This window comes from Sylvia atricapilla, chromosome 1 (genome assembly GCF_009819655.1).
Source record: "Sylvia atricapilla isolate bSylAtr1 chromosome 1, bSylAtr1.pri, whole genome shotgun sequence".
Classification (NCBI taxonomy): domain Eukaryota; kingdom Metazoa; phylum Chordata; class Aves; order Passeriformes; family Sylviidae; genus Sylvia; species Sylvia atricapilla.
In genome coordinates, this window is record NC_089140.1 from 20,225,320 (window position 1) to 20,250,858 (window position 25,539).

Consider the following 25,539-nt stretch of genomic DNA (forward strand, 5'->3'; position numbering starts at 1 on the left):
TTGGGTTAGGATATTACACCTTTTGAGTGCTATTTTGGTATAGAATCATAGAATCACAGATTGACCAGAGCTGGAAGTGACTTCAAGGATCAGCTAGTTTCTTTAAAAAAAAAAAAAAAAAAAAAAAAAAAAAAAAAAAAAAAAAAAAAAAATTGGACATTTAATTATATGACCAGCCTCTAATAAAAAAATTATTATTTCAGCAGTACATCCTATATTAACCCCCAAACTATGATTTTAATAGTGAATGAAGACACTAAAACATATGCAAGCATTTTTCCAAAGGTGCAATTTCTCATTTACCATAAATTTGTATTAATATGGAATAAATAACTGCATATATGGCAGAAGCTCTAACATGTTTTTTAATCTTTTTATCAGGAATTACATGGTGTGTCATCAGTGTCAACACATTGGTACTTTATACCTTGCTCTTCCTTTTTTGATATAGTAACCAGATTTCCTCCAAGATCAATGCAGTTGTTTCGTGCAGCATGCCATGTTAATGTATCATTTTCATTAAAGCCAAAGACTTTAAAACACTGAAAAAGAGAAGTGTGCCAAATCTGAATCTAGATGTCATTTTAATTTCTGATTAAAACATCTCAGTTTGTAACAAACAAAATAAAATCAATATTTCACGTTAGCTAATTTAACAGTACTTACTAGCTTGTCTTTAAAAGACAGAGAAGACAGAGAAGACCTGTACTAGAAAATGAGTATAAAGCCAGGTATTTTGGCATATACTTAAAAGAATGAATATGTCAGTGTATTGATCTCAGCAGAAATTGGATTAAACCTTCTGAGCACAGTTCTGAGATGTAACCATGAGAGAAATGCTGAAGAAGACCTCATCAAACAAAAAAGGATAAGATAACTTATTGGAGCAAAATATCTCATCTCCTATTGTCCTATTTGTCAAACCAGATTTTGTTCTCACAGGATAATCACAAAAAAACTATTCTGACATAGTAAAGAAAGCCAAGAATTTATAATTTCTTATAAATAGGATCTTACAAGGTTTAAGTCATTAGACAGCTTTGTCAGAGTCAAGAAACCTAAATGTGCTATGCAAAGCATGCAACTGAAAAGTTAAACAGTCAATTTGTGGAAAAATTGAGGAAAATGGAAGGTGGTCAGAACTGGTGTATAAACACTTAGGGAAGAGTCAAGGGAAGAGCCTTTGAAGCTCCTCTTCCAGGAGGTGAAGACAAGAGAGAGAGATTTTAGCTTTCATCACTATGAAATGGAAGACACTGAGTTTGTGACTTTTCCTCAGGACTGAGAGAGAGAAGGAAAAGGAGGACAATGTCTAGTGGATCTCAAACAAAGGATCTCTATCATACTGAAATATTCTTGCTCAACCAAAGGGAAGACAGACAGAGCTAGACAAAACAATGTTATTGAGAATTATCTTCATTACTAGGAGTATTCTAATTACCAGTATTGTAGTGTACACTGTTGCTTTATACCTTTAATAGCTTCATTGATGAAAATCTATGGATTTTTATTACATACAGTCTCTTATCCTGGAGTTTTCTCTTTTGACAAGGCTAACAGTTATTGTACAGAAAGTGCAGCTAATCTTATAACTGGATTATTTAAAATCTTTAAGTTGCTTAGTTGTAGAAAAAAACTGATATATTTGCTCAAGGGAAGGTGCCTTGGTGGCTTAAGAGCCATTGCTTAGTAGGCAAGGGATGAGTAAGTGTCCAGGCAACATGAGAGAGCCAGATAAGCTCAGCTCAGTAAATGAGAACAAACATTTTTGCTAAAGACAGTGACTAAGTGCCAAAGAGAGATGAGCAACTTCCCTCATGTAGAGTTGCTTTAAGATAAAGATTTCTTCTTGTATATGTGTCAAGATCTCCCTCATAACTGCTGTGGTCCCAACAGAGGCTGTAATTTCCATTTCAGGATTTGTCATTTTAAGGTCTTTAAATACACACAAATGGAACATAATTTGTAATAGCTAAAAACCCTGCTACAATTGAAAAACTGATTCAAAGATTGTTTTTCATTCTGCTCTTTTAAAAATACAATATATTGACATTTCATACTGCACCTTGTTATCAAAGAGGAGCCAGTCTTCCATACACCCCCCCTTTGGTGGGGGTGAAGTGGGAGCAACAGTTGGACGAACAGTATTGTTAAGCCTTTCACAGATGAATAACTCAACACTGCCACAGTTGATATCATTCCATGTACCTGAAAGCAAATTAGAATTAAAGCAAAGCAAAGCAAAACAAAATGAAATTGAGACTGAGAAATTGAGATTGAAATAAAAAGTGTCCTTTCCTAAAGAAAATCTACTGTAGGAAGTAAAACTGGTTACAGCATTTGTATTTCTCTTCCTCAGGAACAATAAGTAATTGTATGTCTGTTTCTTCAAAATATTCAGGTTTCCAGCAAAATTTAGAATATAAATAATTCATCTCGTAACAGAGATATTTCAATATTGCAAAACCATAGCATTGGCAAAAGGGAGTTTTAGTTTAAACACTTAAATCTCTGAGATCTGTAAAGTCTCTGTAGTCGCTCTGTCTATATAAGGCACTCAGTGCTGGTTTACCTTCCTACCTGAGCTTCTGTCAGTCTTAGAGTTTTCTGGTATCTTTTCTACCTATTGGAGTGTGATTTAAGAGGATAACATTAACATCATCATCCCCATTTTACAGATCAGGGACGAATAAGAAAATGACATACATTTCATTTGCTGCAGACATTTGCAGGTAACGACCCACGGAAGACTTTATCATACCTAATGTTTAATGGAATATTATCATTTTAATTCAGAGAAGTTAAGGACTTATCTGAAAGGAGATTTCCAAAACAGGGCATAATATCTACTCCCCAAAAGTGTTCATATCCTTCCACTTACTTCTAAGAGAGCCTAGGAAGGTCACCTCATCTACAGATTTTGAGTCTAGAAATGTTTAAAGTAGAAGAAATTTACTGATCCAAAAAGAGACTAAGTCCTTGGTATAGTATAGTCTTGGTATATCTTCTTAGTATAAACACAATTGCTTCTAGTTCTCTATATTAATGGATATTAAAGTATATTTTATTTAATTTAAATATTTTATAACATTGCTTAGCAATAATCCAAGCCATGGATTGGCCAAACCCTCAGGTTTTAGGAACTGAACAAATGAAAACAGATAGTTAATATCTTGGAGAAGTAGGCATAAAGTGAAGAGAGGTTAGAGGAGAAAAGATACTAACTCTATCTGCCAATGGTCTGATGCTTACCTGATTTGTTCACTTAGAAATTTTCTTACAAAATTTCAGGTGTAATTTAATGTGTTAGCTACATAGAGTTCAAATTTTAAAAGTACATAAATAAAAGAAGAGACTAAAATTTATTTTCCTTTGATTTTTGAACACTATGAAACATCAGCATTCTCAGTATAATCCACTCAGCCTTGCCCACGGAGCCCTCCGAGGTCTAAGGCACATCCAGCAGATCAGATGTTGTTACAGCACCCACCTGTATGGGTATACATGACCACACAGTTTTCATCATTATTTGCAAAATTGGGTTCATTTGGAGCCCAGGCAACATAGTTCACTGATGTTCCATCCATCCACCTGAAAAAAAGTAATTTGAGTGAATTGTAATTCTATGTTGAATAAGTTACTATTTCTTTGCAAGGGATATATTTGAGTTTGTATTTTAAGTTTCCTGTATCTTAGCTTACAAACACAGGTTGCTCTCTGCTGAAAGGAAACCAAGACCTTCCACTTGGAATTAGTAAAAAAATATTTTCATATCAACTGCCCACAGTGTTGACTCAGACCAGGTCTGAATAAATCATCTTTACTGGTGGTCTCAACATCTCTTGGTCTCCAAACATCAATAGCGTGCTGGAAATCCACCAGTCTAGCACTGGACCTGAATTTCTCTGGAGCACAGAAACAGATACCCTAGTTTATTTCAGTGATTGCCTGGGTTAAAAGCAATAATATTAGCTCTTGTAGGGTAAAAAAGTCTTGAACCATATACTGGGAAACACTTGGAACCATTTTGTTAAGCATAGGAAATCCCTAATGTTATACACCTATTTTTTTCCAATTATGCATCAATCATTTCCTAGCTTGGTGATTCACAAATTTATGTTCAAAAAGTGGCCAAGAAAAAACTGAAAAGGCCTCAGTGCTGGAAGTCAAGTGATGAATCAGACGAGACTGACAACTTTCAGGTGATAACACCTCCAGAATAATCCAATGTTTTTCCTGTTTTGGAGGCTAAGTGCATGCATGTTTTTGGACGTAAATTACAGATTAGGGATTCATCAGTATGCCTACCTGCCTGAAAACCTCCTGAATCAAATAGGAAAAAACAGTATATAAAAAAACAGAAGAAAAGTATAAAGCAAATTATGGCAACTTCATCCAACAGGGAAGAGAATGAAACTAGTGAGGGAACAAGGGAGGGCTAGGAAAACAAGGATTATCTGAGCAGTGAATGAGATGTAGAAAGCAGAATGTCCAGGATTTGAGGCTACAGAGTCTCTGTGGTTTGTGAGACTGTGACAACAGAAGATTAAAATGAAGAAGCTGAGACTCATCTGACTGAGGTTTGAATCCCAGAATAATGCACTAGAAAAAGATGCAGGAGACATGTCTGCAACACATTCAAGGCTCCAGGGGATGTATAAGGTAATTCCAGGGCACTTGGTTTCCAAAAACATTTCTTCTTGGAAGAGTCCATGTCATGTGAAACTGTCCTGCCCTGAACTCTGAGAGGAAATGCAGAAAGGGCTCTCCAGTATTGATATATCACCTCTAAAAACCACTTTGACACCTCTCACTGCAGGTTTCCAAGGTTCTTTTTCCTTTATAATTTCAATAGTAAGTAATGCCTGCAAGAACCATCTGGAATATGCTGGAGACCTCCAACCAACTTTTTCTTTCATCTAAGAAAGAAAAGCGGATGATGCCTCACTCACTATGATCCAGCATCTCAGCCTCAGAACACAAAAGCAGGGTAAAGAACCAAAAGAAGTAGAAACAGATAGTGAAAATATGATGGGAGAAGTGCTTTGCAGAGGAGCAGAATCCCATTTTAAAACTTTATTTGAGGACATAAACCTGTCTACAGGTTGTGTCAGTCATTGAATTTCAACTATCTCCTGGAGCCAACCATGCCAAATCTGAATACATTTTGAGTCTGACAAAATAAATTTGTTTTTACTTACTGGAATGTTCTGTCAAGGCTCACACTTAAGCCAATATAGAAGTTGTTCCCCCAGTCTTTATAGAAAATCTAAAACAAACAAAGAAAAAAATTACTCAGCTGTAATAAAACTGCAAAATGCAAAATTTTCCTTCCATTTATATAACCAAGGGGGGGAGGGGGGGCGGGGGGGAAGGAAAATTATCTAAAAAAAAAGAAATGGAGGAAAAAAGCTATGTTAAGAAGGCAAGAATGACCTCTTAAGCAGGCTTATAACAATATTTTGGGGAGTTTTAGGAAAACATGAGAATTTGCTAAAAGGCTGCCAGCAAACCATGGGGTTTTGTACTTAGTTATGAAGAGGAAAGAATGCAATGATATTTGATTTTAATAGTAGGAAACTATTTCCAAAACAGTATATCGTCAGTCCATTCTCTTCCTGTAAGAAAATATTCTAATTTAAACCTTTTGCTGCAAATATGAGATCTATTTTGACAAAGAGCTTTTACTGAATTCTCATAAAAGGATGAGTCAGAAAAAAACATAATTAGTAGTTGATGCTTTCAGCTAAACAGAGAAAAGTCTTTGAAAGTTGCACCCTGAGAGCATTCCTGAAAGGAAGCTGAGAATTTGTCTACATATAGAAAGTTATGGAAATGATTATTAAAATAAAGCTTCTAAGCAGATAAGCCAATGAAAGGATGAAAGGTAGAACTCTTTTTCTCTTTCTGTGATGGGGACCACTTTCTAATATTTCATGAACCAGCTGAAAAAATGTGCCTCAGTTCACAACAAAATCCATTTTTCAAGCAAACCTGTTTCTTACATATTTCCAAAGGAAATTTTTTTCTGTTTCACTCTCAATGGTTACAAGGTCACCACCATTCTTCTTGCAAAAGCCTCTGGCTCTTTCCATAGACATGGCTTCTTTGCTGAAGTAGTATTCCTTGTGTTTATACATTATCCAGTCATCTTCACCAACAACATATTCATAATCTGCAAATTAAAACATTAATTAGCCCGTAATAGAAATTAACTTCATTACATGTTAATTAACTCTTTTTCCAGTGGAAGCACGAGACTTACTGAATGTAGAATTAGGCTCTGGTTTCAGTGAGGTTCCTGCAATATAAATCAATATTTGAGTATATTATGTTTCTCAGCTCTGTCTCAAGTATATTTACACAGTAGTTAGCATTTTATTTCCAAGTAATAATCTTAAGGGTTACTCAGTATATGCTTATTTTTGTCACAGCATTTCTCAGAATATCTGAAATAAAGTGCTACATTCAGCAAGCAGCATGGTAGAGCTCACATTATGTTAAGCTTACAGAAACAATGGCCAAGTTTAGGCTGTTCTGTTTCTCTTCCCCAACATACTGAATACACTCTCCAAACCTGCCTGTGTATTTCATGGATTAATCAATAGTTTTCAACTGCCTTTACTGAAATTATAGCATAAACTGTTTTATTGTGATTAATGGCACAGCTGTCTCTAATACATGCAGATAGTGTGATCTGACCTGGGAAGGATGTTCTTATCTACCTCTAAAAGTCACTGAAGGCAGAAAGTTATTTTACCTTTTTTAATTTGGCAAATGAAGTCCAGCATGTGTTCACAAAATAAATCGTTCCAGTTCATATTGAGATAGCCAGTAAACACGCCACATTTTTCATTCCCGTCATAATTGTTTGGTTCTCCATGTGACCATTTTTCAAAATTTACCTGTAGTGGAAACACAACTTTGTTACTATTTTCCTTTTTAAAGGAAGCAATTGTCTTGTATCATTCTGTTAAAAAATAATGTACTTCATTTGATTTCATGGTCCATCTTGTCCATTGATGCCAAACTTTTTGAGGAGAAGTGCATGACACTTGAATAAAATAATAATTGATCTGTGTGTTTATAAACCATGTTAGTAAGCCAGGAAGTTCTTGCCCCATTCATTACCAGGAGAGCTGATGTTCTCCTGTCAAGTTCTAAAAAGAAATGTGTTCTCTGATTTCTGGGTTGTTTATCCTGCTCAGATATTCCAACCCAAGACAATCCATTGGTGCTGCCATATGGCCTTGGGCCTGACAGATCTTGATCTACTTAAGACAACGAGGGCAGCAAAGCCAGGCTGGTGTACTTGTACGAAATTATTTCTTGCAGCAAATGACAAGTGGGAGTATAGAGTTTAGCACAAACAGACTTGCTTAAACCAAGAGCTAGACTTCATCACCTTTCACTACTGTAAATATTGCATTTTTATTTAGTATCTATAACTATGAATTATCAGAAGATTTAAGACTAATTCCTACAGAAGAATCAGGTACTAAATACTGAAGGCGACTTGCATTTTATGTAAGAGTTATGAGAGCTGTCTGCCAAGAGAGATATTTAAAAAAAAAGAGTCAAAAAGCTGGAATAACAAATTATTTACTCACTGGTGAGCCATCACTCCATGTAAATCCAGCATCAGAGTCCAAGGCACTTAAACCCATCCAGTAGGAATAGTGAATATAACCTCTGTCTCTGAATGATTACAAATAGAGAGAATCAGACACAGCATGAAACAGAGAAGGACCATGTCTAGCATTACATTATCGTCAGCACACTTGATACTTCAAATATAATTTGAGACAATCATATAAAGTAACCATTCAATTGTCTCATGGGGAAAAACAGCCTGGTACTACACATGCCAGGAAGCAGTGAAACACAGAACTTTATGGGAAAGATCACAAATGCCGTAAGTCCACAAAAACTGAGTTAAATTGAAATATATTTAAAGGTAATTTTTCCACTAAGTAGCTTAGGCATTCAAATTCAGACTTGCCTGCACTTGTGGACTTGATTTAAACATTTATACAAGCACATCAATAGGTCAGGTTTTTCTTAGTCTTCCAATTTTGCCCCTTACATAAGGTAGGAAATGAGCACAGATACTTACAGTCTAGCGATCAGGTTTTGTTCTTCTTCACTGTGGATACATGCAAGATCTCCTCCAATAGTTCTGCAAAAGTCTCTTGCTTCAAACCATGTTTGCATTTTTTCCCTTCCACCTTGAAAAATCTATAGAAAGCGGGTAATTAAGTATTGTGTTGGGTATTTACAGATATTTAGAAACACAAAAATGGACTTCTATCTTTCTTCTGATCTTTTGGTCTCGTTCTATTACTGGCTATTTAACAACCATTCAGCCTGTGGTTGTCTGTCAAATTTGATTATTGCTTTTTCTATCATCCCAGAGTTCTTGTGGCTCCAGACTTCAGTTCCTTACACATACAGCTTTTTCTACCATTTCCCAGCCATACCACTTGGGAATGGCTGGAGACATGTTACCACAGACTGTGTCTCAAGTAGGCAGGGTAAAATCCACCTTCCATGCATGAATGAAATATATTCTTATTTAAATGGCAAACATTTGCATTCAAAAACAAAACACCTACTTTGAAGCAGAAGCTGCTCTGAGAAGTAGACTGCCATCCCTCTGGGCAAAACAGGAGAGGGGCTGTTGTTGGAGGAGGAGGAGGAGGGGTGACTCCCTCCACCAGCTGCTTGCAGAGAAACGTGTTTGTTTCTTCACAGTCCAAAATATCCCACAACCCAGCTGAACTTCCTGTTGCCATGGCCACACAACCTGACTCCTCTCCTTCATAAAACATAAAGTTGTTAAATCTTATTAATGAGTACATCATCTCAAAATATCTACTGTTTATTTAGGAGTAACCTGTTCCCTCTGTGCTTGGATTCCAGTAGCTCGCAATAGCTCATATGAATTCCTACTAAATAATTTAAAGATTTTTTTTTTAATGTAAGTTCCTTTTACATCATGCTAGGAGTTACTTAAAAATACCAGTCAAATGACAAAAAATCTTATGATACCAACAGACACGTGCAGTCCCAAATGATCTTCTGGGAGTTACGGCAATCCCTGATCTATCCTTGTGGCACATAAAGAAAGTAGGATTATCTTTTCTGCTGCTTTATGCCAGAAGAGTTTCTAAACCACTTTTTAGCTTTCAAACCCTCCTTTTGTCATTCCCCAGGGCAGGAAGTCAATGGCTCCTATGGCACTTACCAGGCATCCCCACATTCCAGTGAGTGAAGGTGACGGGATCTCCATTGGCCCACCTGAATGTCCCCTGTTCTTCTACATCTGAAAGACCAATCCAGAAGTATTTTTCTGGTTTGAATCCAATTATGGAGGTCAGAAAAGCTTGTTCATATCTGTGAAGAGTAAGCAGCAAATGTTGAATCACATTCTATCAGAATTTGTTCATTTCTTCAAATAGTTCATGGTAGGAAATCTGGTAAAGTTAAGGTGATTTGTTAATATATATGAAATTAAGCAATTATCTTCCATAGTTCTAATTATCATACAAAATATTTTTTTCCTTACATTTCGCTAATGTGAATTATGCCTAGAATTTAGGATGATTGTATTAACCTTTTACACTCCACAACGAACACAAGCCAAACAATACTTAAGTTAATGTGTTTACATTTCTCATTCTGTATAAATAAGAGCCACAGTGTTTAAATGAGCTTTATGATAAGGTCTAGATCTTAGAGGGGGGAAAAATCTACTTTTATTCTAAAAATTCTTCCAGATCTGACTGTTGCAAAGAAAGAAAAAAAAGGCTGAAAAGCTATAACCCAAGAATAATAAATAGTTCCATGTTTATATGTCTATTTTTAGTTCAAAAAGTTTTAAAACAGTCTGTCAATTTAGGGTTGTTGTGTAGGGGACCCAGTTTTTTAATTCCCAGAGGCAATAGCAGTGTAAGTCTGTAGTAGCAATACCATGAATGTCGGTATTGACAACCTAAAAGCCCCTATTTTGCAATATTTCATCAGCTCTACCTTAAATTTTCCTGGGAAAAAGTGGTGTCACACTAGATATACATTATGAATAACTATTAAATAAGAAGAAATTTCTGTTTAACACTTTCATCCTGGTTACACACATTAGAGGACGAGAATTGTGTTTCCATACCTGTCTCTTACAGTAGCCAGATAACCTTTATTTTCTTCACAAACTTTTTTTGCTTCTGGAAATGTTGTTGGCAGCTGCACCAAGGAGTAACAGTAAAAGCCATGCTTCATCCAGCCCTGTCAGTGTAGAAGCAGAGATGTGCAGAGAGGCTGTCAGATTGCATGGCTTTGTGCACTTCCAAAAGCCACACCAGTACCACACCCCAAGTCAAAACTGATCTCGAAGGCCATGAAAGGAACCAAGAGGATAATCAAACACAGCTTTTGTGACCATAACTCTGTCCCTTGATACAAGACACACCAGGGCTCTATGCAAACAGTGAGCCATGGTTATCACATGTCACAACCACTTTGCAGCCCTCTCTGTAAAGCATTCTCTGCCTTCTCATTGCATAATTAGCTGTTGCATGAGTTTACAACCTGCAAAACAGTCAGCTCAAATATTCCTGATTCCTGTGGCAGACTGACACAACTGAGGAGGTGTGCAACCCTTGACACATGTGTTGCACCCTGCAAAGATTGTTCTGCAGAGAGTGGCTTTTATGGGTGCAGTGACCAGTTCTGCATTAGGAGAGAGCTGAGTGAAGTACACTTGTAAGGGAATAAAAAAAAAATCAATCTACATTTCAGTTAAATAAAGCAAAAGTTTCTCTATCAGTCTAAGAAGTGTCCATACATATGAAATTAACAGTTTTCTAGGCTCCACCAAGAATAGTCAAAATAATTTACTTCTGTTATAATTATTATCATGGGATTTAAAGAAATACACAATCCTCTTTTGCTGCCTTTGTTTTACACTTACTTTCTGGCAGCCTGGGTAACTAACTTCAGCTTCTCCTGGTTCTTCAGCCAAGGGTTTCCTTTTACAGATGTAGCCAAATTTCATTTCACAAGCACTGTCAGCCCAGGATCCATCCTAAGTATTGTAAGAAGAAACCACAAAGGAGTGAAAATTAGAGACAATTTAAATGAAACAAGAATATCCATCTTCAGAAGGAACCCTTCTGTCTTCCTATGGCTGAGACTGTTTCAGCTTTCTTCCTTGCCTTGGTTTTTTCTCCAAAACTCCCAAATACATACAGTAAGGGCCACATTTCCTCAGGGGGATGAGGGCTGTATCTATTAAAGATTCAGGGACTGATGAGAGCAGGACAGAAACATTAAGTTCCTCTCTATTCTCACCAGCATAGCATCTGTTATGTTCATATAACCAGATGACTATGGCAAGGAAATGCTGGATAAACCAAATCTAAAATACGAAAAAAATGTCTTGTGTAAATCTTTTTCCACAACATTATATGCCTATTTTTTTTTTTTTTAATAATGAGTAGAAAACAAAATAAAATCTGGTTTTGTGCCTCCAAAGTAACTCTAAATCTCTTATATTTTAGTAGTTCTGGAGAAAACATGAGAAAGTCCATGCTCCAAGAATCAATTCCTCTATGATCAGTAATGTTCCATGTGGATGATTGTGGGAAATAGTAAAGTAAAATGATTTCAACAAATTTCAGATTGGAATTGTCTCAAAGACCAAGTCTCCATGCAGTGCACTGCTTCTGGTGCATCACACAGCTTCCTAGATCTGGCCTTGAGTATGCCTTCACACTAAGATATCCTAAATTAAACCAAGTTCATAAATATTTGTAATATTTTTAAAATCAGCATTCATTTGTTTGTTTGTTTGTTTTAATAATCATGAATGATTTCATTTCAGGAAGAAGAAAGGGCAGAAGAAAGTATGAGAGTGGAGAAGGGAATTTTACCTGTCCTTTCATAAGGATGCAGTCTGCCTTATTCCAAGTGTGGGTTGGCTGTCCATGGTGCCATTTGGTATAAATCACAGGTGTGCCATCACTCCATTCAAAGTACATTTGAATCCTGAAGTCATTTAGACCAATCCAGAGCTCATCATCTGGCTCTGGGAACATAAAGTTAATTGTAGGCATGGATTTATCTTTTAATGGAATAATTACATCTCACACCCACTTTTGACTGAAGAACTTCAAAAGAATAAGATCATGGTTACAATGATTAAGTGAATAATAAGAACAGTCACAGTTTTAAACAACAACAGTTTTAAACATCCCAGTTTAAAACAAACAAACAAACAAACAAAAAAAGTAATCATCAGGAATACTCACTGTACCCGAGCTGTGACAATGTAAAACTGTACTCTTCAATATTATGAATGCTTGCCAGATCTCCATCTTCTTTTCTACAGGAAGACTGGGCTTCTTTCCATATTTTTGGTGTTCTATAAATCCTGTAGCAATGACCTGCATAGGGCACCCATTCCCTGGGGCATTTTAAATGCTTTGAATCACCTAAAAAAATTATGTCATTAATGAGAAGTTCAATTCAGTGTTTTATTTACATCAAAAAGAAAATTACCTGTGCTGATATGAATTTGAAATATTGGAACACATACTAGAAGAGCAGAGAAGCCAAAGTCTGAGGGCACAAACATTAAAAACCAATTTTTCCCCCTCCTATTAGTGCTTGGAGCTGCAAAAAACTGTTCTACAAGATTTAGTGAATACTTAGTAATTTGGCATACAAATGTACAGGGCACAACTCCACATTAAATCCTTCTCAGTGAGACTCTGGGTACAGCCATGTTTTACAGCAGGACCTCTGGGACTCTATCTTGGTGAATTTTGTAGCTTTTTATGTTTTTTCCCCCCTGGAAACACCAGGTGCTCAGGAGCTGGTTGGAGCTCCTATGCAGCCCAAATAATGTATCAGAGGGTCCAGACACAATCACACTGTACCAGAAATGTTATACCAGAAATTCCAGCTGGACAGAAACACCACACATTGTTCAGCACTTATTTCTTGGCATGAATTCAGTATGGCCATCCCACTTTCCATTGCTTGTAAAGTTCCCACGCTCTGCACCTACACAGCAAACTGAAGAGGGGAGGATGTGTGCCCAGAATTGGGGTGTGGTCAACACCTTTGTCTGATGCTCCCTGGACATGGTTTGGACCTGGGCAAATTGCATTGCCCTAAGCAACATCCAGGCATGGATTGAAGGTTAGCAGGGTCAGAAACCCTTCCAAGTGAACTGCCTGGATACAGCCAGAAAGTACAGGATATGCAGGCGTCATGCATCCCCTGAGCTATATAATCTAATATGCTCATATGTCTTAGGGGAGGGAGGTACTGTGAAGTTAGTTCCATGCTGGGAATTTCCAGTTAAGCAACTGCATGCCAATTTCTTCATGTAGTTAAGACCTAGTCTGCCTCAAGTAAAAATGGAACTCAACAGAGGAAAGGTTCCAGATGTATAGTCTGATTTTTTTCCTTGCGGAATAGAACAAAAAGGGTCCCAGGGAGCAGGGGAGAATGAACATCTTTTAGCAGGTCATAGAGCAGAGGATATTTATCAGTATTTCATGGTCTGGATAACATGGCTAAACATCTAATCCTGCCTTCTTTGCTACCCTGGGCTCTTTTCCAAATGATGAACAACATTTAGACATCATCTTTAAAATGAGCCAGAAAATTAAAATCTTCTCAGTATTTGACACAGGTCAACAAGTGCAGGCCTTTTGTTTTGACAATATGCTGCCTTTTCATACAGACATCCTCACAATATTTCTCACTGTCTGTAAAATTTGCCTTAGCTTTTGACCAGCGCACCTGAGGCGATGGTGGAAGAATCCAAGGAGGTGTTTCTCTTTTGGCAGATATATCCCAGTTTCCGGTCACAAAGCTGGTTTTCCCATTTGCCATTCCTTCCTTGGAAGGTCCCACATATTTTTCCAGGTTCCAGGGAGGGATTTCCTTTAAAAAAGAGTAACAGAATCCTTCTGCTATCTTTAAGTGAAACTTTTCACTTCTTCATGGGAGGGAATGTGCAGGACTTTTGCAGCTGCAAATCCATTGAAGCATTAGTCTCAAAGTGTTAAATCCCAAGAGGTATGACAAGGGAGCATCACTGTGATGGGCGGGGGAGAAGAGGAGAGAGAAGGGGAGGAAATTTTGACCCAGAAGTTGTTCATCATTTAAGAAAAGTGCACTTACCTGGAGCCCAATTGAGATATCTGAAAGGACTTCCCCCAGTCCACTTCCAGCCACTGTCAAGTGCATTGTAGAGACCAATCCAGAGCTTTGCATTGATGCCCAGGTCACTAGTGAGTCCTAAATTGCCAAAACAAACAGTCAGGTTATTAAATGTTCTGATTTTTTAAGTTATTCAATAAAATTGGAAATATTTTAAAGCTTTAGAGATATCTTTTTTAGTATAAATTAGATTATTTCCATTATTTTGACACGGGTTTTTGTGAGAAAGGGAAACTCTTTTAAGAATGCCTCAGAGACCTATTTTTATGATATAAATACAAGTATCTGTGTCAAAACCTTGGATCTGACTTAAATGGTGTATTATGTTTTTATACATATATTTTAGGGTATTTTTACCTAATAAATACATTTCTTCATGAAGGTCTGTGATACGTAATAATTCTGCATCCTGCTGCTGGCAGCTTTTTCTTGCTTGGTGCCATGTCAAAAGTGACTCTGAGTTTATTTGATAGCGTGTTTCTGTCACAGGATTTGTTTTCCAAAAGTTGTTGTGGGTGGTGTCTAAAAAAGATGATACCAGCAATTTGACAAGGCAATCATGTTTACTAACCCAGAAAATAAAATCTTTGCTGCAGACTAAAACTATGCAACTGTGTGATTTGATAATTTTTACATACCTTTTGCCTCATATAAATATACTTTTCCATTCAGTATTTAAAATATTTCAATCACATAAGGAATTATCTATCCTTACAAACCTAATTTTTCTACTTTGACCATCTTCCTTTTTATTTATATAACTCATCTACTTCCCTCATATTTCAGTCCACATTAACTCACTCACTGATATATTCTACCTCTATAAGTATTTCTCTCTTTAACATATAGAAGTTTTGGTCTCCACACCCATTTCTTACCTTCAGATCCCTCTTACGCTCTTCCAGACCACCCGACATAACAGAAATTACCATTTCCACACAGTCACATGTGAAGTGGGGATGAAGGGGCAGGGAATGGAAGCGCTGGAGCACTGAAGGCAGGTGAAGGTCACAGCCTGTGCTCTGCACCCTTCCCTTTTCTAAAGCCCTCCTATTCTTTCCCACTTCCTATAACACACAACAGTGTGACACATCTCATCTTCCTCACCCACTGCATTCCCTTTTGTCTTGAAACCCAGCCCTAGGGTGTTCCTCTTCTTGTATCCATCAGACCCAGTCACCACCCTCAGAATAGTCTCTGTAAGTATCAGTCTTGGGGACACTGTAGGACAGTGAGGGTGAAGAGCAGATCTCCTTGTTGCATAGCTCACCAGTGAAATAGGCGAGCCAGAGTTCAGCTCCCTGGCCACTGCTACTTTCACATCACAAAAACATTTTGACCATGACAGCAGATGACACTTTTGCTTAATAGCTTTCCTGAGATTTTTACAAATAAACTACCTTTAAGTGGGCAGTTTCCAAACAACTGGTCTTTATCAAAATCTGAAGAAGTTGCACACCAGAGAGAGCGTGTATCATCCTTCCGAGGGATGCATTCAGCATACCATTTCCCCTGGTGCTTAAAAGGGAACACACAGGGTGCACCAAAGGCATTTCCTCCCAGTGTGTAGATATCTATGGAGAAAAGCAGAGATCAATTCTCAACAGTCAGCTGGCATCAGATGCTCACCACAGTGACACTCATAGCTGGTTGTCCATGGACAAAGCTGAGCCATGCAGGGTTTGGGACACCAGTATTTTGTTACCCTGAACCTCTAAAGGGCTGTTGTGCCAATCAGGTGTGACTATGAAAAAATACTCAGAACTAAGACTCTCAAACACCTAATTGGGCCTTCAAACTAATTTCTGTTTAACTTTGTCATGCCATTGCTTTCTGGACTACCATGCCAGAGGTCTCTGTGACTCAGCTTCTCCCACGGCATATGTAATTCTGTCCTTAGATAATGTATACCTTCTCTTTATTTTTTCCCCCGCATGGTTGTGAAAAAATCTGAAAAGGAGGTATCAAAATATTTTATTTGTCTTCATGAGAGGAAGTTATACTTAAATTTGCAAGGACTCTGCTGGGAAGTGACCCTTCCATCACTCTCCAGTCTTATTTGCTGCTGTCTGTACAAAACTATGACAAATGTCATTCCTGTGCAACAGCTGTAGTGTACTACAAAATTTTATTCTGTTGTTAAATTCCCAACATACCAATGTCACACTAAAGACTGATTACTTGATCCTGAATGCCCCCTCTACATTGCCCAAGAGCTATGAAATTGTATGAAAAGGAGATCTTTCTAGAGGTCCTTTTCCAGGGTGATAAAACATTGCATCCTAAACCAAGATGCACCATTTTTTTTTTTTCTACTTTTTGTTTTTACTAGGCCTGGGGAACACTAGGTAAATAATGTTAGTGGTGGATTCCATTGATCTAAACTAGAAATTAAATTCTTAGATATTATTAGTGGTCAAACCAAATAAAAACAGTAATTAAAACTAAATATAACACTATCATCTCTTCTACAAATTGATCAGATATATTCTAAAAGAGTCATAGATTTCGTTTTGCTGTTGTTGGACAATTATGATTCCATTCTTGCTTAAGTTTATATCATGGGCCTTTGTCATTTTATTCCATCATTTGAAAGATTTGCACTTTACAAGTTATGCAGAAATGTATACAGCTGTATTTGCTGAAAAGTATATAGATATATTCACCTTTCATTTCTACACCCTATTTATAATTAGCTCCTCTGCTGGTGTCACTCTGAGAAAATGGTTGCTGCCTGTCAACCTGTTTTGCAGATAGGGGCAGTCAAGGTACCAAAAAATAGAGATGGAATTTCAGTACTCACCCTCATAGCGCTGAGAGCACAAGCTGTCTACACTTCCATGGATTTTCCACCTGCTCCCTTTGTTGGATCCTTTGGACAGCCTGATTTTCTTCCCCTTCCCCTTGCCATAGTTGAGAAATAAATCCTTGCCATGGGTTGCAAGTGTCTCATTTCTGCATTCCCACCACTGGAGTTCATTTGTCCTGTTGCAGGATTCTAGCGTGACGGCAGCCTCGTCATCCTTGGCAAGCACCCCCAGGCACAGCTTGAGTGCCATGCTCAGCAGCTGTGTGGGAGAGACCCACCTGAACTTCTGAAACTCATCACGCTCATCACAAGTGGCAGTTATGACTGAGCTGGAGTTCTGAGCTTGGGCACAGAGCTTGTTATCTTCATTATAGATTGAAAATATTCCCCTACCTATAAAACAAAATGATAATGCAAACATTTGAGGAGAGGTGTCTTAGGAGATAAAGTCAGTTAGTTGCTATATGACAGTCTGCTACCAAAAAAAAAAAAAAAAAAAAAAAAAACACAACTCCCACCAAAACCAAAACAAAACTAAAAACTAGCCAACCAAACAAAACAAAACCAAAACAAAAAAAAACCCTAAATAGTGTACACATATTTCATAGAGAAAGAAATCAAGGGAGGTTAATCATTGGTATGAAGTATATTTATGAAAATATTCTTAAAATGAAAAAACACAAAAGTTGAAAATACAGCTCTTTCAGGAGAAATTGCTCTTCTACATATTCTTCCTGAAACCACAGTGGTCTCAAAATACATGTCACAAACGACCTTCATCATATTACATTTCTTCAAAGTTCTACCAAATCATATTTAAATGGGCTTTAATTCTGCAATTAAAAGGTCTTTTTTTTTTTTTTTTTTTTTTTTGTTTTGGAGCTATTTAAAGTCATTTACATACTCAAAATTAAATAATTTTATATTTGGCCCAGAACAACATCGTGGTTTTCAGCTCACCAAGAAAGTGGTGTATTTTTCATTTTACAATTATCTTGGAAATATTTAGCAGCTGTGCAAAAAGTCATTTCTTCATAGAGCTTTATTTGGAGGTTTCTCAGTAGGGAAGCCACAACTTGCAGTATCATCAGTTCTGATCACAGTTACACTAAACCAATACCCTAAGTGCTATTAATAACTACATTTGTAAGTAGAAACCACTGCACATCAGGGTTTTGTTTCTTAAGATTGTCTTCAACAAAAGCCTGTTCCAAATCTTCATTCCTTTCGCAGCTCAACTTGCATCCCTTGGCTCCCTTCGAGGTGACAGGCAACATCACCCAATTCACTCAGCATCACCATCGAGTTATACTCAAGGTTTCTTTCCAAGGCCAGAATACTTGACTGGGCCTTCATAACCCTCCCATCCCAAAGCTTACAGGGAGTGGTTGAACAGCCTTGCTATTGTTCTGAAAGGCTATAGACCAGAACAAGCCAGATAATCTTTTCCCTGACAGAGCTCTCCAACTGCAGTGGTTCTTGGGATGGTTAGCAGAGGATGGGTTAGAGCTGGCTTGCTCTCTGCCAAAAGCATGCACAAAACAAATTGTCCTGTGGTGGATTAGATCACTGGTGCATTGGCTGGTTCCTGCTGCCATTCCAGCAACAGTATTGGACTCCCAGAGTTCTCTAGCTGGGAACTTGCTGTAGAAAGGCACAGTGTCATATTTTTTTTTTCCTTTCAGCAGCAAGAGGGTGTGAAATCTAATGGATGGGGGATTTTAAGATCCTTCCTAAAGTTCTCAGTTTTCAATATGTACTGATCAATATGCTATGGTCTAAATGAGCTGCCAAGAAACTCAAACCACACATCAGCCCGTAGGTCTGTGCATGCTGAGAGCTCTCTGCTCTGTACTGAGCTCCTCTAGCCTCCAACGGAGCAAAGTGAAATCAGCTTTGGTCTGCATTCAGCTTTCTCAAGAAAAGCTCACTGCCAAGGTTATGGCCACATCTGTTGGCATATTCCTTTCATTAATATACCATGTTGGAACCTAGGTTAAGGAAAGAGAATGCCTACACAGATACCACCAAACTTCAGAGCTGAACAAAAAATTTTCAAATTATATGCTGTGACTAGATCTAAATTCACTGCCCACTAAGGGAGATAACTACAACACATGTTAAAGGACTTGAAAGCGCCCACACTCAGCAGAGGACAAAGACTTACCAGATATTTGAAGAGATGTGCTAATGGAGAGAAGAAAAATCAGGGGCAAGTAGAGAGACATGGCAAATATTTCACGCCTTTCTTCCCTTCACCTCGTGTTGATCCTAAAGACCAAATCAGTGCCTTGCAAGAAAACCCCACTGCACTGAAGTGGAATAACAAACCCTTTTTAAGACCCAACATATACAGGGAAGTTCTGAGCTTCAAATAAGGAACTGTGTCATGTCACATGAGTAATTTTGAAATAATACATTAATGAGTAAACTTTGCTTTCTAAGCTAGTTTCTCTATTGTATAAATGTTTGCCATGGAAATATAAGATCTAACAGGTAACATTTTAGTGTGAATTTTTTAAGACATACCTTATAACTCAGAATCATTTTTTTTTACCAAAAGGTGAGATTACTTTTCATAAATAAATGAAAGAAGTAAAGTCTCATTTTCATAAATAAATGAAAGAAGTAAAATAGAAAAGTAAGATTCGTCTGTATCTATACATAAAGAAAAAAAGCCAGAGTGCAGTGCACTATTGTGAAAAATCTGGGACACCATGCAGATCAAGTAACAATGACCAGGAGTCAGAGAGAACCAAAATTTTCCATGCCTGAAATTCCACAGAAAAGAAAACAAAGCTGTAGAAAGTCAGATCTGTGTTTTTCAGGAGACATCTATTCTTTCTTTTGCTCCATTCGTGATTATATGCAGGAATAATTACCCAACTGGCAGCAACAGCGGAAGAAATTTGGGAATGAAAACACACAATTCCAGGAAGAAGAAAACCTGTAACTGGTAAATACCGGATTTTCAGTTATTGCTAGTGAGCAAAACTAAACTGATGAGGAATACTGCCTCATTTTTCATCCCAATGACCTGTGAAAGTTTGCACCCTGTAAAGTGTATACCCTACAGGCATTGTGACAAAACTCTGATGTTTACTTTGATAAAGCTTTCCCCATGACAGTTTGAAGTGCTCAAAAAACTTACAGTGCAAGGAGTAGAAAAGGGACTCCAGTGGAAGCTTTACATCAGTTTTTGCACATGGACTTTGAAAAATTTCATTTCCCATACCTCCAGGAGAGGCTGGTGTGGGATACCTTCCCCAATATTCCATCTGCAGTAAAATTGCCGCTGTTACGGGTAGTGAAAACTCTGGACACCCACATGAAGATGTGGGATTTTGCTTCTATTAATCGACGGTCATGTAGATGAATGACCCACTGGGTCTGAAAATGTGTGCTGGGAATTAGAGTAGAAACAGGCACAGCAGTGAGGGAGAACGGTGGGACCTCAGGGGCAGCAGACACAGCTAGAGCAAAGCCATGCAAAGAAGGGAGCCTGAAAAGGATACTGACACGTCAGGGAAGTGGAAGAAATGAGGGCTGCTCCACAAAGCAGCAGAATCCAATTGCTCAGGAAGTTATGATCCATATGTAAGGATGGCTGCACTGAGTCTGGAACCAAGCGTTCTGGTACTCCCCAGCACCAGAGTGCTTGAACATGCAAACTCAGTTTTCTGACTCTCCTTCCTTCCTTGTTCAGGAGCAAGACAAATATGTCTTGTGGTTCTGCTGTAAAAGACATCTCAGAATATCCAAATCTACCAGGGGGCAATAAGGACAACTACAACAGAGAAAAAGAAACTGGTTCTGCTCAGAACAAAGATCAGTGGCTGGTGAGGGTCTGGTATTGGTAATCTGTTGGGAGAGGCTGAAAAAGAGTAAAACATATAAAGTCAGCTTTACCTCAGTGTTTGTGTGTTTGTCTGAGCAGATTGCATCACAGCCCACAAAGCGGGAAAGAAAACCAGAGGACTGTGAAGATGTGCTCCAGGATCTGCCATGAGGCAAGGCACAGCCTGACATTTTAAAAGTGGCTAGGAACAAAAGCTGCTGGGGTTTGTGTTGAATCAGCATTGTTCCTTTGGCACTCTGCCCCCAGGCAGGAAGTCACACTCACAGTGTGCAGATTCACCACCTTTCTTCTGAAGTCCAAACTTTTTCAGAGAAAAGGGGAAACGAGAATTAAACACAAGGGTATCAAGAAACAGCAATGTGAAGAGACAAAACCTTACACACTACTGAATGTTGTCACCAAGTCATTCCTCAGGTGCCCCACACATAGGACAAACACAGTTTCCAAGCTATAAACATTTATTTCTTTAAAAAAAAACCCCATACTCTAAACCTCACTAGGAACATTCTAGCCTAAAAATAATTGAACAACCTTTCTGTTTTTCTCTTTTCATGCTATATAATGAATGTGGTTTTTTCTTTCATTTTTTCCAAACCTGATCAAATATAAGAAATCTTGGCAGCATCAGAGGATTATAGATACACTATTAGGGATCAGTTAAAACATTTATTTGCTTTTCTATTCATACTCCCTTCTTCATACTATTCACCATCTTGTTTTTTCAATTAACTATTTTCCTTTGTTTTACAGCAAGTATATTGTAGAAAAGCAATAACCCAATTCCTCTGTGAATGTATATGTAACCAAAATGCAGCCTGAGACCTTACCCTAAGTGGTGTCATCTACCTGGAGACAAAGTAAGAGATCAGAAGACCAACAGTTTGGTTCTAAGGCACCTGACCAACCCCAATATGAATAGCAGTCAGTAGTAGAAGATGGTTGAAAGATTTGGTGAAGGGTCAGAATACATAAAATATAAAAATTAGAGTGTTTTCATATGAACATGACTTATTCCAATAACACATTTCTTTTTTCCAGTCAAATAGAGAAGCATACTTTACCTATCTCTGTTCCTAGGTAAAATCTTTCCATTTGATCTTATATTAATTAGGTATCATTTAAAGTGTTAAAGTTTGTTTCTCTACCTTCTAGTCAAAAACTTCTGTTAAAGTTTGTGTATAAAGTATCAGTGTTCATCTTCTGCTTATGACATGGAACTGTAATGATTTCATGAGCTGTAAATGCCGTTTCTATATCAATCTTTTTAATGGAAAATTTGCCTCAATTCCATTGTCTTTAAATAGGAGGTACTGTAACCCATGCAGCTTAAATTTTGTCCTCTTCTGAAAAATCCTTCAAGTCTTTTTCACTCACACTCTTCCTAAAATGAGCAGGCTAAGTACCTCCATCTTCAGATCAGGGCTTCTTATTTGGAACCTTCTATACTTTTTGTATCTGTTTGGACAGAAGAGCAGAATTGATCCAGCATTTCACAGAAGCACCTACATATACTGCCAGTTATTAACTAGCACAGCATTTTTAATTCTCTTCAACTCACAAATGCTGCTGGATTTCAGGTAAACTAAATGGATGAATGAAGTCAGAACTATCCAGGCTCCAGTAGCTGGATTCCCTCCTTGACACTTTTTAGTGATGTGCTTTATAAGCATGGCAAAACCAGAACCAGAAATGAGACATGCCCTCTATTTTTATTTTCTTTGCAACCATACCTTTGCATCTGTGCACAGAATAAAGGTTATCTGAAGAACAACTCCGTGTAGAGATACCATTTTAAGACTGTGCAGGGCCCAGAAGAGGACTGAGCTTTTTTAGATGAGACTGCACCTCTTTGAGGTTTGCTCAACAGCCAGCACAGTGAGACTGGGATTCCTCTCTTGGCCTTTCACTGTCTGTTTCACATACACTTCTACCTGGCACCATTCCTCCATATAAGTGGAACAACATGACCCTTAATATCATAATCATTCAGTCAAGAGCTTTCTGTCACAAGCATCAGATGGCATAAAAAAACCATTAGAGGTACTGATCCTTGAAAAGACATGCTTAAACAACTGTGCATTAAAAATGGAAACAGCAGTAGGAACAGAGCAAGGAAATAGCTGGAAGAAAGAGAGCAGAGAAAAGGAGTTCCTGGACAAATTTTCCCATCTTATCTACATATGCACGCAATTTAAGATTTTTACTAAACGCCTCAACTCACATTTTTGTTTTGTCTTTAAGCAGAGTATCCTGGGACAGATTCAGGAAAATATGGTTAATATAATACTTGATTGCAACTTTTTTCTGGAATGTCTCCTCAGTGGTATCATCTTCTTTTTCACTTTATCATGTTACAGTGTCTTATATAGATGAGACTATAAAATGCAAACCTATTTTAAAAATCAAAGATAATTATTTTTTATTTCACAGAGCAAAATCTGAAACAACAAAATCAATCCTTGCAAACCTTCGTATGCAAGTGAGGAATCATGCATGGTTTACATATTACAGGATCTACAAAAATTAGGAATATAAACTCCTTGGGGAATATAAGATGTCCATAAATAGTAGCTGATTTAACCATTTTAGAATGTAAATAAAATCAGTAGTAACTATTACACTGGTAAAGCCAAACTCTTCTTTATTTGCAGCACACATCCCACAAACCTCTGCTACTTATGGAGAAGCTGTAGAGAGCAGTACCAACATGTGATCACTGTAACAGCTGTGCAGAAATCTTCTGCTCCTGGAGACCTTCAGAACCTGCACAGCAAATTTTTCTCCCTCTCCTCAGTAACTGTTGCCTGACAAGAAGGAAGTTCTTCCATGACCTTCATCACCTCTCACCAACAAACTCACTTGTGGCCAAAACCAGAAGCTAGTATCAACACCACTTTTCCACTCCAGAGGCATGCCTCCAGATTTTACCTGATTAAGTCCTAGAATATATAAACTACAAGCACTACATTCTTGTTCTTCTGCGTTGTATGAAGTTGTGGGAACTGAAATATCATAAAGGTCTTTTTCCCCATGTGGTTCAAAGGGGAAATGTGTCCAAAGGCAGACTTATGCTCCAGTAACTATGCCTGACTTAAGTCCATGGGAATACTTGCAAGATGGCAGAATAAGATGTTTACTGAATAGCTTTGAGTATCTGTTCAATAGCATGGTTTGAAATAAATCTGATGCAGAAATGTCAAATCTTGTGTATATTCCTCAAGTGGATCTATCTACATTTTACTTTCTTTATTTTATCCATTTCTATTGTTCTATTTAATAATTAGTCAACATTATGACTTTTCTTAAGACCCACATTGACCAGTGTGATCATCAAATCCTGAGACCTGAAATCTTTCACCTTATATAATGGCTACAAAATAAAGTAACTGCAGTGTATGACATTACACACACAGAAACAGGCTATTACAGTAATTGCACATGAGAAAATACCTTTGGCTTCATTCTAATTGCATAATTTTAATAGAACAAGGCACATTTTATTTTATTACATTACATTTTATATTACATACTACATTACAATTTATTTTGTTACATTACAGTGTTGCATGTTCATTCTGCTCTATGTTGGCCACAAGATCCTTTGTGTCACTAATTCCAGGAACTGCATCACCATTAAAATACAAATTATTCTCAAAGCTGTCATTCGTTGGCAAGCAATTCTTTCTTCTTTTGTAGAAGAGATATCCTCCAAGGCCACTTCCAATGAGGATGATGACACCAACAATAACTATAACTCCTGTTTTGCTGTGGTTTAGGGTAGAAGCCTTCTCATCTTTTGTCATTGCTAAAAACAAATAGGAAGAAATCAAGAGAATGCTACATAATCTTTTATCTGATTACAAGAAACAAGTTCTTTAGAATTCATGATATTTTAGGAAAAAGGGGTCCATTTGTTTCAAAGTAACGAGAAGAAAAGGTAGCAACATAAAATAACTTGATTTTAAATCACTAATATTGTATGCTATATCATAATTTATTTTTTTTAATCTGCATTTGGAGATGCACCTAGATAGAGTATATTGTGTACAACTAGGAAACAATGTCGTCCTAGAAAACAGGTACAGTACTTGGATATATCAGAAAATTTAAGAGACGTAATACAGAATAGAATTTTTTGATTTATGATCTTATGGGGGACTAGTTTTTCTCTACTTGAAAGACAATGTTCTTACCCATTGTAGGTATTTCAGCTGGTGGCATTTCAGATGCTGATGGCATTTCAGTTGCTGGAACTTGAAAACATTAAAAAAGAATCTTACTTTTGTGATATGATTTATTTCTAAATTTTGGAGCATACTGAAAATCATGCTCAGATAAATAGATGGTGATACAAACCACTAAATACTGAAAACACTTGGGTTTAGTTAATAAAAAGTTATATACCCCTAAGGCATAGCACAATGGTCTAGTGTGTTCTGGTCTCATATGTTATTTACATAAACTAGTATTTACATAAACTAGTAAAAAAGTTATTCACATAAACTAGTAAAAAAGAAAGAATATCAAAAAGCTCCATGAAGACTGATCCAGACATCAGAGTGAAACCACAAGAAAATCTAAACAGCATCTTGAGGATAGACATGACCAAACATAATCCTCAATATAATTAAAAATTCTT

The 25,539-nt window shown here is 37.3% G+C and overlaps 2 protein-coding genes across 2 annotated transcripts in view; both read right to left on the reverse strand.

Moving 5' to 3' along the window:
- The window catches only part of LOC136359716 (macrophage mannose receptor 1-like), a 31,854-nt gene extending 12,491 nt beyond the window's left edge, over window positions 1-19,363 (reverse strand). The window contains exons 1-21 of the mRNA XM_066316609.1: window positions 19,209-19,363; window positions 17,036-17,434; window positions 15,633-15,806; window positions 14,590-14,754; window positions 14,194-14,310; window positions 13,810-13,953; window positions 12,306-12,488; window positions 11,928-12,082; window positions 10,967-11,080; window positions 10,166-10,281; window positions 9,248-9,396; window positions 8,616-8,818; window positions 8,117-8,238; window positions 7,611-7,698; window positions 6,761-6,905; window positions 6,266-6,301; window positions 6,006-6,175; window positions 5,202-5,269; window positions 3,491-3,591; window positions 2,066-2,208; window positions 428-542 (exon numbers count right to left, since the gene is read on the reverse strand). Of these exons, the coding sequence (XP_066172706.1) occupies window positions 428-542; window positions 2,066-2,208; window positions 3,491-3,591; window positions 5,202-5,269; window positions 6,006-6,175; window positions 6,266-6,301; window positions 6,761-6,905; window positions 7,611-7,698; window positions 8,117-8,238; window positions 8,616-8,818; window positions 9,248-9,396; window positions 10,166-10,281; window positions 10,967-11,080; window positions 11,928-12,082; window positions 12,306-12,488; window positions 13,810-13,953; window positions 14,194-14,310; window positions 14,590-14,754; window positions 15,633-15,806; window positions 17,036-17,434; window positions 19,209-19,269 (2,968 nt within the window). The 5' untranslated portion in view covers window positions 19,270-19,363. The remainder of the gene's footprint in view (window positions 1-427; window positions 543-2,065; window positions 2,209-3,490; window positions 3,592-5,201; window positions 5,270-6,005; window positions 6,176-6,265; window positions 6,302-6,760; window positions 6,906-7,610; window positions 7,699-8,116; window positions 8,239-8,615; window positions 8,819-9,247; window positions 9,397-10,165; window positions 10,282-10,966; window positions 11,081-11,927; window positions 12,083-12,305; window positions 12,489-13,809; window positions 13,954-14,193; window positions 14,311-14,589; window positions 14,755-15,632; window positions 15,807-17,035; window positions 17,435-19,208) is intronic.
- A 3,930-nt stretch (window positions 19,364-23,293) lies between these two features.
- The window catches only part of LOC136359711 (macrophage mannose receptor 1-like), a 54,325-nt gene continuing 52,079 nt past the window's right edge, over window positions 23,294-25,539 (reverse strand). The window contains exons 29-30 of the mRNA XM_066316594.1: window positions 25,094-25,153; window positions 23,294-24,705 (exon numbers count right to left, since the gene is read on the reverse strand). Of these exons, the coding sequence (XP_066172691.1) occupies window positions 24,455-24,705; window positions 25,094-25,153 (311 nt within the window). The 3' untranslated portion in view covers window positions 23,294-24,454. The remainder of the gene's footprint in view (window positions 24,706-25,093; window positions 25,154-25,539) is intronic.